Source organism: Panthera onca, chromosome A1 (assembly GCF_046562875.1).
Source record: "Panthera onca isolate mPanOnc1 chromosome A1, mPanOnc1 haplotype 2, whole genome shotgun sequence".
Taxonomy (NCBI): Eukaryota; Metazoa; Chordata; class Mammalia; order Carnivora; family Felidae; genus Panthera; species Panthera onca.
In genome coordinates this window covers 29,693,496-29,709,783 of record NC_138339.1, presented here as the reverse complement: position 1 = coordinate 29,709,783, position 16,288 = coordinate 29,693,496, and the positions used below count along the sequence as shown (strand labels likewise).

The 16,288-nt window shown below is 33.6% G+C and overlaps 1 protein-coding gene across 4 annotated transcripts in view; it reads right to left on the bottom strand.

Moving 5' to 3' along the window:
• NIPBL (NIPBL cohesin loading factor) overlaps positions 1-16,288 on the bottom strand; it is a 197,158-nt gene that overhangs the window by 49,580 nt on the left and 131,290 nt on the right. For all 4 annotated transcript variants that reach the window (XM_078445006.2, XM_078445004.2, XM_078445009.2 and 1 more), the window contains 12 exons: positions 14,953-15,150; positions 14,626-14,697; positions 14,448-14,537; positions 12,793-12,896; positions 10,158-10,244; positions 7,606-7,837; positions 6,041-6,192; positions 5,399-5,479; positions 4,613-4,713; positions 3,160-3,298; positions 1,260-1,342; positions 531-663 (listed from right to left, as the gene is read on the bottom strand). In XM_078445006.2, coding sequence (XP_078301132.1) covers positions 531-663; positions 1,260-1,342; positions 3,160-3,298; positions 4,613-4,713; positions 5,399-5,479; positions 6,041-6,192; positions 7,606-7,837; positions 10,158-10,244; positions 12,793-12,896; positions 14,448-14,537; positions 14,626-14,697; positions 14,953-15,150 — 1,472 coding nt within the window. The remainder of the gene's footprint in view (positions 1-530; positions 664-1,259; positions 1,343-3,159; positions 3,299-4,612; positions 4,714-5,398; positions 5,480-6,040; positions 6,193-7,605; positions 7,838-10,157; positions 10,245-12,792; positions 12,897-14,447; positions 14,538-14,625; positions 14,698-14,952; positions 15,151-16,288) is intronic.

Genomic DNA, 16,288 nt, shown 5'->3' with positions numbered 1-16,288 from the left:
TTATTTGTATGTTTTCCAGTTCACAGAATGTAAGGGTCCCAAAAGCTTTGTAACGATTTGTATTGCAGAAGTCTAAATATAGTTTAAAAATAAAAAGAGAAATCATAATATTTCTTTGCATTTTCCTATTGTATTACATGAGAACTAGAAAGTGTCATGTTTTTAGATATTCTTAATGATAAAAAAGAATTCACATTAATCAGTTTCATGCTTTGAAATGAATTAACTATAATAATTTATGATTGAGTATTGAGATGCTTTTAACTAACAATATACTTCCAACCCCACCCCAAAGTTTTTAAAGTACTGTTATCTTCTGTAATGAAATGAAAGCACCAAAAGTCACAAGATTTCAAAGTTTTCTACCAAATATTGACAGTATTGTGTACAGTTATGCACATGCAAAAATAAAGATGCAATGGTCATATTTCCTTACACATTTTTAAAGAATTCATCATCTGTGAATCAGAGTACATCCTCATTATGTTGTCTTCTAGTAATCTAATAATCTTTAAAGGCTATACTCTTACCAACAGTCTCCCTAACAAACTAAGGAGTAGTTCAGCAGCTGGCCATTCAGGCTTATTGACTGTTGAAAGAAGGTCTTGAACAAAATTTTCAAATAGTGGTCTGTAATCTTCTTCACCTTGCTTACTACCACATCTGTTCAAAGATAAATAAGGAAAAGGCTGTGAATTTAGGTGACTTGTCCATCAATATGATTGAAATTTTGTTAACTAAGCTTTCTCTTCCCCATATCTAATAATAAGGTATAAGAGAGTACATTAAATATAAATAACATGGCTTAAAATGAATCTATTTCTCAAATTTCATTCTTCCCTCTATTATAGGTAATTCATTTATTGACTATTACAAACATTAACTTTCCGGCAAGTACACCACATTTTTTAAAATGACTACTCTTTTTCTGAGATTACCACAAATTCCTCTGAAGGCCAAGTAAACCTCTCTCCACAAACTTTCCTATCAATTAGAATGCCCCCAAATTTACTGAAGAAAAATTATAGAATTTCAATCTGGTACTGTAACTTGTGGAGTCAAACACATAAGCTAGCTCACAAGATTTAGGATTTTTAATATTTCAACTGCCTCATTTTAAACATCAGGAATTCAAGGGCCAAGGTGACACATTCAAGGTTCAGGTTACGGCAGGAAACTGAATTAACCATTTATATACAATAAAGGAACTATTTTCTATCCTGGGGAAATAAAAATCAGATTATGTTAATTTTGCTCACTTTTTAAGGAAGATGGAAAGGAAGTTTTGGGCTGTTCTCATGGCTGTTTCATAAGAGTTGGTAATGACAACATCTTGGTCAACCTAGATTGAGAAAAATGAATTTATATAGGTATAAAAAATAACCAAAAAAAAAAAAAAAGGTTAGTTCAGTTGCTATTGCCATGTTACTACTGAATAGGGGTGATACATTTAAACACTAAGAAGCTTAGACTATTCTTTTATGTATAAAGAAATAAGCTACAATTAGCAAACACATTTTTAAAAATTTTTTTTAAATAAAAAATTTTTTTTCTTAAAAATTTTTTAATGTTTATTTATTTTTGAGAGAGAAAGAGACAGGGGAGGGGTAGCGAGAGAGAGGGAGACACAGAATCTGAAGCAGGCTTCAGGCTCTGAGCTGTCAGCACAGAGCCCAATGTGGGGCTCGAACCCACAAATTGTGTGACTGTGACCTGAGCAGAAGTCGTTCACTCAATCGACTGAACCACCCAGGCACCCTTAGTAAACACATTTAAATACCTTATAAAAACTAAATAAAAATATTGACTTCATTTTAATTTATTAAAATATGCAAGACTAACAAATGTGGTTAAGCAAATGCGGTATCAATAATTTCTTATGATGTAGGTGAGCAGAAACTGACTGAAAATACAAAAAGAATTTAGTATATGTGCTGCCGAAGCGAGCACTACAAAAAGAATTTAGAAAAAGACAATCCAAGCTCAAAGTTTATGAAATGGTGAAATATAATGCAAAAGAAAATTCAATTCCTTTATTAGAAATTTAAAGAACGGGATATAAACAGTCTGTTCAAAGTTTCAGAAATCCAGTGGTGAATAAATACATGAAAAAGCTCACTAGTTACCAGGAATATACAAAATAAAATATGGTATCATTTCAGACTGACCAGAATAAATAAAATCTAACAGAAAGAAAGCTAAAATACCACTTTGTTGAGCAAACTGACAAGTTAAAAATGCATGTACACTATTTAATATTCTACTTCTAAGTATACCTAGAGAAACTCTTAAGTTGTGATACAGTTATATATGTTTAAGTAAAAGGAATCTGGTATTAGTTTTATGTATTAATAACAATGTTGACTGAAAAAAATAGCTATATCACTTCTGTAAATTAAAAAAAAAATTCTGCATTAAATTTATGCAGATAAATAAATAAATATATGGAAGGAGCTAAACATTCTCATGATACCTGTTACCAAAGATAAGGAAGGAAAGACTGGGGAGAGAAAAATCAGATTGGGACAGTGACCTCAACTTTCTTGATCTGCATTTTTCACTTATTCATTTACTTAATTATATATATATACTATTATATACATACACAAAATTCTGAAAATAACAATATAGAAACAGAATCATTCCTGTTTCTTTTGAATTTTTTGTAATACTATAAGAACCTGGAAAAATTATAAGCATTGATAGGTAAAAGCTATAAAACCAAAAGCAAATCTTAGCTATAATTTACTCAACAGTGAGAGTGTTCATTACTTCTGCATGAAAATTAATTACATTTTATTACATATTACATATTATTACAATTATATGTATGCATTAGTATAGACAGTTATAATAATCACTTACACATCCACTATCTCACTTGAACTTACAAGGTGGTACAAAAGGCTTGTTAGGTATTATCATACCCAATTTACAACTGAGCAAACAAACTCATATTAAAATGATCTATATGTTTTGTGACTAGATAAAATCGTCAGTACCAGAACTCAGGTTTCCTAAAAACTAATCCTGTCCTCTATATAAGGATCCTAAAGACCAGTCTTAAAAGTCCTAATTAAGAACTTCAGTTTTACAAGAATCGTAGAGAATTTAGGTGCTGCTTCCTATAAAAGTATGGAGTTATAAAAGATTCCTTACTTTTTTATTTGAGTCCTCTTCTGAATTAGAGTCCTTCTCTGATGATGGTAAATGTACAACACACTGAATTAGTTGCAAAACCAGTGCTGTAACCATCTGAATATACATAGGCTCTCCATCCATATCACTACTATTTAACCTTTAATGAAGAAGAAAATATTTAAATCATACAAAGAAGGAAGAGAAGTTCAACTTGACTCGTCATGTTATCATCTGAAAATTCAGGACGCTTTACCAATATTTCTAGACATTATCTCTTTAGTGCTTACAATAGTGTCCTTATGTCTGTTTTTAATAAATTAGAAAAAATACCAATTCAATGCCTATAAATACTTAGATAATTAAAGTGGTCAAAGGAAAAATACAATATTTAATACAAATTTCTATACTTTATATGCACTGCAGATAAAAATTTATAAATGGATAGTATCAAACATTTCTCAAAATGATTTTTAAAATGAGGAAAGTCTTCAAGATTTCCAAATGCCCATGCATTCTGGTACTCATTTTCTTATTAAAATTTGCTACACAGCTCTTGATCATCTATCCTAGGGTACGAGGCCAGTGGCACAGAATGTAAAAAATCAAATTCTAAATCTTCAATTCTAAAGATACTGTAAAGGTGTAAGACTTCTCTTATATGCTGATAGGTTTTCTTTAGGTTTAATAGACTATACACAATGAGGCTAAAAAATTAAGGTAAAAATAATTATTTTATGTAAGATAGCCTTCAAAGCAATCTAAACATAATCCCATATGCCAGGTTAATACACTTAATCAGTCAGGAATATTATAATGATAGTTATGATAATGATACCCTATGACAACAAAGAAAATCATGCTGACCACAGCAGTGTATAACATTTCTCAGTTACTCTGTGCTTAGTGAATTAAGAGCCTTTAGTCTCCATGACTTCCTACTATATAAAGGATTAAATCTAAGTTCCTTAGTATGGCCTATAAAACACTTGAACTGCCTTTGACTTTTTCAAGCCCTATTTTCTATTACGGCTTAACCAGGGATGATTTTGACCCTCAGGGGACATCTGCCAGTGTCTGGAGAAAATTTTGGCTGTGCCAATTAGAAGGGGAGGCGGTGGTTCTCTTGTCACCTAGAAGGTGTAAGTCAGGGATGCTGCTAATAAGCATCTTACAATGTATACAACAACAGTCTTGTACAACAAAGTATTATCTATCCAAAATGTCCACAGCACCAAGACTGAAAAACCTCATCATAGATTTTTACACTTGAGGATGAAGGAACTTCTTTAAGCCCCCCAAATGTGCACTGTTTTTGCACATATCTGAGTTATTCTTCATGCTGCTCTGACTGAATTGCCTCACTTTTATCTGATCACTAAAATAAAAATCAGGGATGATGAGGAATAAATATATAAGGATTATAATATAATGTAATTCTTCATTGTACTTGGTCTTTGCTATAATTAGTTACCTGAAGTTCCTCAAACTCCTCTTGCTGGTTGGTAATCTTGCAAGTGAAGTAAAAATTTCTTCCAAAATTAACTGCCTATGTTTTTCATATCTTGAGAATACCTGTTTAGTAATTATAAGATTTCAAATTATTATAATTATTTGAAAACAGAAATACTATATCACGTGATAAAAAATATCTGCATTTAAAATAAAAATGTTTTCAACATCTTCAATGACAATGACTTAATCTGTACAACTTTTCCATCATTAATTATAACATTCTTGTAGAAGTTAGAATATACTAGTTTCATTTATAGGAGTATGCTACCTTAGAGATGAAAGACAAGATTTTTTTTTTTTTTAATTTTTTTTATCGTTTATTTATTTTTGAGACAGAGAGAGACAGAGCATGAACGGGGGAGGGGCAGAGAGAGAGGGAGACACAGAATCGGAAGCAGGCTCCAGGCTCTGAGCCATCAGCCCAGAGCCCGACGCGGGGCTTGAACTCACGGACCGCGAGATCGTGACCTGAGTTGAAGTCGGACACTCAACCGACTGAGCCACCCAGGCGCCCCGAAAGACAAGATTTAAGTGATTTTAAATAATTTTGATTTAATTGTAGATATTCAGGAATTATTAACTGAAGTATTTTTAAAAGTTTAGAAGTGTTTAAAATATAAGGCACACAAAAACAGTCCTTATGTTGAAATAAATCTATGGAAAACTTCAATCTGCATTAATGTTGGCAAGTTTGGATATATTTTTCTGGGGGGGATAACAAAAAGTATGAATTGATTATACTTACTGCAGTGACTAACTTAATGGCACACAATTGTAGTTCACTGACATTTTCCACAAAAAATGGTGTTATTCCCATTGATGATACCTGTACACATAAAAAAGTAATCAGTATACATCTCTAGTTAATTTCAGAAACATTCTACATTAACTAAATTTCAAAACATTCATAAACTTACCAGAAAAAACTGAGACAGCATTTTCTTTACGCTCATTAATCATCAGTATCTACCTAGTTCTGTTTCTGCTCCTTTCACCCTCAAACACATCAGCACATACCTTCCTTTATAGTGGCCATTCCTCTGATCTCCCCATGTTGGGTTGATAAATGTCACAAGAATATAAAGAAACAAAACATTTTGCTACTCTGGATGAAAATATCCTGGCATATTTCAAAGGAAATGATCATTTATCTCTAAACTCTAAATTCTAGAATTTAGATTCTACATTCACCTATCCTGTGCCCTAAATGTTTCTTTTTAAAACTTCCCCGGACTTGTATTTCTTCACTTTAGATATACTCTGAATGGAAAAAATTAACATAGTGATGCCATTATTACTGAGTAAGCAAGGTTATACTGAACTCAGACCCTGTATTCTTAAGTCGTTTGGTCTAGAAATGTAACAAAATGCTTCAAAAAACACTTACCTGAAGAATTGTTGTGTCTGTGAGAAGTTGTATCTCTAGCAATTCTGATAAGCTGCTAACAATGTCACAAACTTTATTATAAAGCATTACTATTACTCTCTGCTTGTGGGTAGAACATTTAGCCCGTTTTGCTTTTGAACTTAACAAGCCTCCTAAAATGAAAAAAAAATTCAAAATAAGTAATTTATCAACTTTTAATAATTTTTAATAAACAGTAATAAAACTGTTTTATGAATTAAGGGAACACTTTTCTAGGGGGAGGGGGTGGTACATAAATATACAACATGGCAAATAAAGCTGGTATTTATTAAAACAGAAATATTCTCGGGGCCTCTGGGTGGCTCGGTTGGCTAAGCATCCGACTCAGGTCATTATCTCAGTTTGCGAGATTGAGCCCCATGTGGAGGTCTACGCTGTCAATGCAGCTTGGGATTCTATCTCCCTCTCTCTCTGACCCTCCCCTCCTTGCTCGCTCTCTCTCAGAAATAAACAAATATTTAAAAAAGAAAAAAATTTATTCTCTAGGGATATTTAGATAGTAGTCGTTCTTTTTTTTGTAAATTTATTTATTTCGAGAGGGAGAGACAGAGACAGAATATTCCAAGCAGGCTCTGCACTATCAGCATGAGCCCAATGCAGGACTTGATCTCACGAATGGTGAGATCATGACCTAAGCCAAAACCAAGAGTCCGATGCTTAACTGACTGAGCCATCCATGCGCCCTATAAGTAATCATTCTTGTAACAGATAATCTATGGCACATTTCAGTGGCTACCAAAATTCTTATAAAATACTTACCTTTCTATTTTTTCTCATTGGTGCAGAATGGTAAGATTCTATTTCCCTTTCCATTAACTTGCAATTATTAAACAATAAGTAATTAATTATAGATTATTCATGAACACCTAGTATATCCCCCTCTTTTTATTAAAAAAAATTTTTTTTTAACATTTATTTATTTTTGAGAGAAAGAGACAGCGTGAACAGGAGAGGGCAGAGACAGAGGGAGACACAGAATTGGAAACAGGCTCCAGGCTCTGAGCCGTCAGAACAGAGCCCAACACAGGGCTGGAACGTGTGAATCATGAGATCATGCCCTGAGCCAAAGTTGGACGCTTAACCAACTGAGCCACCCAGGTGCCCTCCTCTCTTTTTAAATATAAATACATTAACTATTTCACTGTTCATTTATAAAGGTTATAAATAAGACAAAGAATATACATCTTGAATCAATTCATTTTGTGGATAACCTATATTCTGCATAAAATTAGGGGGAAGTGATAAATAGAACCAAAAGCTCATATTATCTGGGATTTTTCCCTAACCAGTAGAAATTACTTCTAATATATGTAAATATTTGCTAAAGAAATTATACTTAAACAGTACTAGATTAACTAAAAGTTCTATACTCTAGGTAAATTAAAGCCAGTATTTATTATAATTTATGGGATCTAATAATTTTTGGCCATTTTAAGTTCTTGCATTCTGACCCATCCAACATAATAAAATTATAGAAAATTTTGACATTATACTCAACAACTTTCAATATAAAAAGGCAAACCAACCTCCATGAGGATCTAGTCTGTAAACAGGATCATACTGAGGATAAAGCGTATTCTGCAAATGAAATTTAGTGTATTGTATAACTCTTTCAATTACATCCTCAATATATACAGCTTTTGGCATGTTAGGGGATGTCATAATGTTGATAGTTGTAAGACAGGCATCTGCTGATTTTGTAACTCTCTCCATAATAAGGTCTCTCCATAATCTTTCTTCTTCTTCAGTATCGTTATTCTATAAAACAGCACATTGTTAGTGAAATGGAAACAAACACATTTATAGGTTAAAATATATATTAAAAAAGAGATATATTTGATTTTCCCTAGCGGAAACATGTTAAGTATTTTTATGTATGTACTTTTTTTTTTTTTTTTAAAGTAAGCTCTACACCCAATGTGAGGCTTGAACTCACGACCCTGAGATCAAGAGTCATATGCTCTACTGCCAGTCAAGTGCCCCAGTGCATGTACATGCATGAACATCAGGAATGAAGTACAAAACTGATATTACTTTAAGATTTTTATTTCAAAGTTTTCAAACATAATATACTCTATCTCCTAATTTCACCACTAGATGACACTCCAATGACAAAGTTATAGTTATCTTTATCTTCTATGTACTTTATCCAAACCTAAGATTTATTAGCTAAAGACTGTAATTTATATAAATAATTTTGTGTTTGGGGTATAAACATTATGACAGTCAAAACTTTGTAAGTTCTGCTTGCTATTGTGAGAACGAAGCAAATATGAAAACAATAGCAGACCTCACTTAAAAGTAGTAAAATGTAATAGTCTCATTCCTATTACTTGTTTTCAAACATCACTGTATTTTTGAAACAGAGATTAAAGTGGTTATTATGCAGACTACTGAAAACATAATTTATTTTCTAAAATGGATAATTCAACTGACAGAAGACTGCATTTTAATTTACATACTTACATTATAATTGGGAAGGAGTGCTTTTAATCTTACTTTGAGAGTGAGAATCCTATCACATCCTTAACTTATGAAATACAAACTTTATACTCCAGGAATACTTTCAAATGCATGTTATTCAAAGCTTATATACATTGGGAAATGAAACAAACAAAATCATGATATATGTAAAGCAGAGAAGGGCTTTCTAATCACTAATGCCTAAAAACTCCATTATTTTTTCCTACTTCTCTAAGCTTTTTTTCATTTTACTGCTTACATACCTACTCAAAAAAATAAGATAAAGTAGCCTTTCTTAGACAATAAAATTGTTGTATGGAATAGTCAGTTAAGAACGTTCATCATTCATGCCAAATGTTAAGGCTACCTGCAACACATTAAATAATGCTAAGGCTTCAGGAAGTAGAATAATTTCAGTAAGACTGAGTCTGCCAGCTCTCCAGAACTCTAGATTCTTGACATTTGTTACAATTTCTTGTCAAAGTCTTTTAAAAAAATTTGTAGATTAAGGACGTAGTAGATTGCCACTATAGGTTTCTCTAGGCCCTCTGTTTCTCATTCAAAAACTAATTTAAAAAGGGCATTGGAAAAATATAGATATATTTAATAGAAATATCGTGAGATTATTTTTCTAGATTTTTTATTCCATGTAGATCACTTAGCAATCCTGTGGCTTCTACAAATACCAAGAACACTTCTCTCATAAGATCCAGTGCATGTACTAAGTGTTTTAGGATACATCAAAAGTGTTAATAGTGGTTACTGCTAGATGAGAATATGGACGGACCGTTTTGAGCTTGTTGTGTTTTGGAAATTTTCTATAATAAATACAATAGTTTTATAATCAGGTTTTAAAAATAAGGAAAATTCAGTAACTCAAAACTTTCCCAAATTCTTACCTCATAATAAATGCCTATAAGCATCAGTGTTTCTATTCATTAATGGTAGAGCTATCAAGATCAATTTGAATATAGACATGATTTTGAAAGTCAGCTACACTGCTAGGAAGGTAGATTCCAGGTCATTTATTTTAATCAGTTTATAAACCATTACATTATGTTGCTACTGCTTTTCACATAAAGGTACTAAAATACATTAACATTTGCTAATGTTTATTGAGAACTTAAGATGTGGAGACACTGTTAAGTACTTAACATGAATTATTTGATTTAATCTTTTCAATGACCATTTGAACAAGGTATAAAAATGGTATATAAGGATTCCTGTTTTAGGATACATTAGGAAATCAACATAAAGTTTCTAACTATTTAATTCTTCAGGAAAGGTCAAGAAAAAGAATTACTATCATTTCATAAATGAAAAAATATTTTAAACACACTCATCCACTTACACCAGGAAGAGCATAATGTAAGATTAAAGATCAGTTCTGTAAACTGAAATGAATTTAAATCTGTTGCTTATGTCAAAGCAGTGAACTGACAATGTAATTTTGAATTACTAACTGTAATTTAGCAGCAACGCTAATGAACATAACTAGCAAATGGTAGTTTAGCTTAAATTAATGAAATTTGGGATTTCCCTACAAATCAAAGTTCTTTTGAAAAAACTTTAGTAAAGGTAAAGGTAAAATTAACAATATGGATCTTAAACTTACATGATTTAACAAAGTGGAAAGCTTGGACCCATCTTGAATATTCTTCTCCAAGATATTTAGGACTTTCACAGTTTTGTCAGTGGAAAGCTGAAATAGCAACACAATTTTTTAAAATCAATCATTTGTAAAAGTAATAAATTATTCAAGAAACATTGTGTACAATTATCACCTTTGGGCTACAGAATATATTAAAGAGTGAGAAAAGAAAATTTTCCCACTTAGATTCTCTATTTAAATCTGAATTATGTAGAGAATTAATCCCTTGTTTCTCAAGGACAGAAAAGCAAACAAAGAATGGGCACAAATGCACATTACTACTCTTAACATATAGCTTGTGAAGACTGAGTTTGTTCTGATGCCTGGCCCCTGTTCTTGTGGCAGTGACCCTGAACATGCATATGAACGAACGAACACACACGCATACTGAGACTTTTTGGAGAGAGACAGAAGGAACACAAGTGGGGGAGGATCAGAGAGAGAGAGGGAGACAGAATCGGAAGTAGGCTCCAGGCTCTGAGCTGTCAACACAGAGCAGCACGTGGGGCTCCAACCCATGAACTGTGAGATCATGACCTGAGCAAGTCGGATGCTTAACCAACTGAGCCCCTAAATTTTTATTTTAATGTTTATTTTTGAGAGAGAGAGAGAGACAGAGTGCAAGTGGGAGAGGGACAGAGAGAGAGGGAGACACAGAATGTGAAGCAGGCTCCAGGCTCTAAGCTGTCAGCACAGAGCCCAACACGGGGTTTGAACCCACGAACCGTGAGATCACGACTGGAGCCAAAGTTGGATGCTTAACCCGACTGAGCCACCCAGGGGCCCCAAACTGCCAAGACTTAAAAAAAAAAAAAAAAAAAAAAAAAAAAAAAGGTTATTTATTTTGAAAGAGAGAAGGGGTGGGGAAGAAAAATGGGCGCACAAATTGGGGAGGGGCAGAGAGAGAGAATCCCAAGCAGGCTCCACACTGTCAGCACAAAGCCTGACACAGAGCCAGATCTCACGAACTGTGAGATCATGACCTGAGCCAAAATCAAGGGTCCGACACAGCCAACTGAGCCACCGAGGTGCCCCTAAACTACTGAGACTTTGGTAAACTTCCCATACTTTGAAAATACTCAGCAAATTCACTTTGTGAAACAGAAATAATAGCTATATATAATAACAGAATTTATGAAATAAATTTAGGATTGGAAGTGTCATCTCCGAAAACTGATGACATATTCCTATACAATAAATCAATCTCTCTCTCTGCACATAGCAATACTATGAACTAATAGCACATTAATTATTGGTTAACTATGTGATATGTCTGGCTTTAAAACACAAATTCATGGAAACCCTTGTGCACTGCTGGTGGGAATGTAATTGGGTGCAGCCACTATGGAAAACAATATGGAGGGTCCTCAAAAAACTAAAAATAGAACTACCATAAGATCCATCAATTCCACTTCTGGGTATTTATGTGAAGGAGAAGAAAACACTAACTTAAAAAGATATATGCACCCCCATGTTCACTGCATCATTATTTACAATAGCCAAGACATGGAAACATCCACAGTGTCCAGAGATGGATGAATGGGCAAACAAAATGTGGTATATACACGATGCAATATTATTTTGCCATAAAAAAGGAAATCTTGCCATATGTGACAACATGATTGGTCCTTGAGGGCATTACACTAAGAGAAATAAGTCAAAGACAAATGACATATGATCTCACCTGTGGAATCTAAAACCAACAAAAACCAACCCAATTCACAGATACAGAGAACAGATAATTCTGTACAACAGGGAACCTGCCCTGGTTAGAAGAGGAGAGGGGCACCTGGATGGCTCAGGTCATGATCTTATGGTTTGTGAGATCGAGCCCGGCATCTAGCTCTGTGCTGACAGCATGGAGCATGCCTGGGATTCTCTCTCTGCCCCTCCCACTCATACGTTGTCTCTCGCTCTCTCTCTCAAAATAAATAAATTAATTAAAAAAAAAAAGAGAGAGAGAAGAGGAGGAGAGACGATTCATCTAGAAATTATATCTGCACAGCAATCATGCCGTAGTTTAGGAAGTAAATGGTGGCTCATAAAGATTATGGGAAGCCATCCCTTGATGCTGTCACTATTGTCTGAAGTTATTATCAATGAAAAATACTCTGCTATTTCATTAGAAAAGAATGAGCCTATTTAGCAACAGAGAGCTCACAGGAAAGACAACTCACAAAAATTATTATAAAGCCTACAGCAATGAGGCTATGTACTTATTCACAATTAATGTGCTGAAACTGTAGCATTACCCTTTTACCACTCTAAATGGCTAAAGCAAACGCCAAGGAAAAATTTAGTGTATTTCTACATTTAAATAATCTGAATATCTGAGACAATAACAAGAAAAACAGTGGAAAAAAAAATCCAGGCCCATGCCTCTTTCGGTGCAATGATACAGTTTTCTTTAGAATAATTTACAGAATATTTCTTTGATTCAAGTTTAAAAAAAAAAAAAATTCAGTTAGCCTCTCAGAAGGCAACCAGAAATTGTTTTCAGTATTATTTACTTTATGTAAACTTTGTAATTTGCCTTGGAAACTTTAATTTCAAAGATAAGACCTTAAGTAAATATATAAATTTTACTTTAGTGAGATACCTTATCCATTATACCCATTGCTTTAATTTTAGCAGATTCACTGCCGAGTTCATTAAGCTGGTGTTTTCCTAAGAGAAGTTCCTGAGGAATTTCATCATCATCACCTGAAAAACCAAACCAAACAATTAAGGGAGAATACATAGCTCAAAATAGTAAGTTTAATTTTTTAATAAAATTTCTGGACACATAGACAAATACAAACAAACTAAACAAATAACAACCTAAGAGGCTTCTGCACACCTCAAGCGCACCCGTAACAAGCGAGGACAGGGATTAAAACTAGAGCTCTGACTGGAATGGAAAGAGGACTCAGATCTCGTGTCTTCACTCTCAACCAAGTTCTCTGCCCCAGGGGGCTGACCTGTGTGCACTACATAACAGTCTCTCATGCCCTCTGGCTTCTGTTTGGGTACAGCTAGTGGGGTGCCCTGTCAGAAGATCTAAAGAGAAGGAGAGTGAGGTCAGGGTATTTATATCCGTGACTCCTTCCTTGTACGGTCTCCTCAGGCTGCCTATGTCCTCCAACCAAAAGGTTACTGCCTTTTTTCAAGGCAGTCTACGATATTTTTTTCCCTACAGAGTGAGAGTTCTGGTAACTTCTCTTTACCCTTGTTCCTTTCGGAGCAGCGATGGTAACAGTTTCATGGTTGTTAACCCTGGATTCTGGCACTATTCTGTCCCTAACTCTGAAACTGGTCTGTTTGTAAGTAAGTCCTCCTCAAACTATCCCAATTTGAGAGTGTCATCTGTCTTCTGGTTGGGATCTTCAATGACATGGGAGACAGTTTCTCAGCACACCACTGGAGTTTTATAAATGACAAAACTGCTACTCCAAATAATGGAGATATGCATTAATGATACTTAGGCAAGTACCTCTGACAAAACAAATATTTTTAAAATCAAGGGTAATATAATATAAAGGGTAATATACCTTTTAAGGCATTTTCAAATAGATGGACTCATATCAGAAATTATTGTGTATCACATGGCTTTTGTAAAATTAGGTAAAATGTTTGTACCAGCTGAAGGTGACATACGATGGTTGAGAATAGCTCTAAACACTGCAAGCACATTACATTTTTATATTTATAGATATGATCTTTACATATTATAAAAGGAATATATAAATATTACATTAATCCTATTGTATGTTAATTGGTTTACTATTTTGTTTTCTGTATTAGATTCTGTATTACTTGAAACCAGGAGCTGGGATATTTATCTTTGGATCTCTAGCATTTAATATATTAGTGACAAAGAGCAAGTATTCAATAAATATTGGCTATAAGAATAAATGAGCAGATGCATGGGTTCCTGTTTCTGCATCCTTGCTCAAATTAGTACTTAGGTCCTTATCTAGGACCTACTCAAGTCTTACCTGCGTTAATTACTCTCACCTACCTTGGTAACTGCACTTTCAGGATTCTTAAGACACTATCAATAATTAATAATACCTGATTTTTATACTAAAGTTTTCAATTTCTTGACAATATAGACTACACTTGACTCTAAACCAGATTTCAAGTTGCTTGAGAGCACTTAATCATGCCTCTGTATCTACTAGATAACTGGCAGAAAGCTAGACACATAGGTAAATAAATACATTTAAAATTGATTTTATATTTAGAAGTAAATATATATTAAAATGATTTTACCAAATGCAGTAAAATCCATATCTTCTAAATTATCCAAAATATTCTCTATTGAGGCTGTGAATCTCTTAAAAGTTGAAGAATCCATCATTTCTACAAAAAGAAAAAATAAAAACTTATTATGATCATATTACAAGTAGAATACTGAAGTTGAACACTGTGAACAAAGACAAAAATTTACCTTCAGGTGTTAGTTTTGGTTCATAAGCTTTCCTCTTCTTCTGTTTTTCTTTTTTCTTCATTTTTCTAGCAACTAAATCAAACAAAAGAAATATTGAAATACAGGAAAGACAACTTAAAATATTTCTATTCTTGCGCTTAGGTTCTTCCAGAACATTAAATACTTAAACAATAACCACTGCCATTCCAAACTAAATACATACTTTTGTCTTGATTAACAATTAGGAGTTGTTAATGAACTCAGAAAAAAGTATCAAAGAGTCTTCAAAGTTAAACCCCTAAATTTAAGGTGGCTTATGTAAGAAATCCGTTGATACTGATGTATTACCCTCACTAAGGCTGGGAGGAGGAGAATAATCTTCCATGTCAGAATCTGATGGGCTTCGGTTTCGATAACGACCACCACCTGAACTCCTTCTTCCTTCATGAGAGTGGCCACTTCTCCTATGATCCCCAGAGCTTCTTCTGTCACGTTCTTCATATTCCCAAGCTTTATCATCATCTTTTTTATGTCGTTTCCTAGAGGCTAAAAGCAAATCCCCATGACAAATAATTTACCTCATTTAAAAAGACTATTAAAGCTTGTACTTCACAAATTTACCACATGGGGGAAAATCATTGTGTGGGTCTAGGAAATTCTGAGTTTTTCTGTTTAATCAGAAATATGAATTATGGTATAGAAATAGTATCACTTATTTTAGCAATATCTATCTACATTTAAAGATTTTTACATGAATTTGGTTTGCTAACAAATATAGATAGGAATGTTCTGGGAATTAAACAGCACTCATTTCAAAGAAAGATATAATCAGCGAGTCAGTAAAGATAATATCTAACCATCAGGATGAATTAAGGCATGCAAAACAATCTTTATTTAGGATTTGGACGAAAAACAGAAACACCTTAAAGCATTTAGATTACTGATGGGGAGTAGGGTTTGGAGGAAAAGTAAACTTTTGAGAAAGTGTTATAGAATATGGGGTAACCATGTATACCAACAATTAAAAGTCAAGTTAAGCCCACAATTTAGGTATAAATTCAACAGACTGATAATCTAACGTCACAGGCCTACAGAGAATAAATCCATACAGTTGTAAATACTCACACTGAATTCAGTTCCCCAATAACATATTTGCTTAAACCCAAAGAAAAAAGCTTTTAAGCTTATAAATGCTATATAAACAAATTTATGTATGTTACCTTCAGTCCCTCCCCCATCTTTCCAAGGGTCTAAGCATTCTGCTAAAATCACCAGTATTGACAGGAACTTCTAGGCAGAACTGGCAAACAGATTTCATCTGACACATCAACTCTGATCAAATGGTAATAGCTGCCAAGAACATTATATTTCCTTGAGAAAGCATCATATTTCAGCAAGAAAGACTGATTAGAAATGTCTGTCCTGTGACAACCTGAGGGCAGTACAAGTGACAAATATTTACCATACCTGCTCTTGCATGCAGTACCAACAACTTAAAACTAGGTTAGAGAAGTAATGTGTCCTACATCTTGGGATTCTTGTTTTGACCACTTGTTGCTGACAATGAAATACTTTCTAATCGTTGAACTAAATGTGACTCCCTTGCTTTCTTGTAGCTGACTTCTATTTCACATTCCTAACTATGATCAATACTCAAATACTTAAGACAAAAATAATGCTTGAG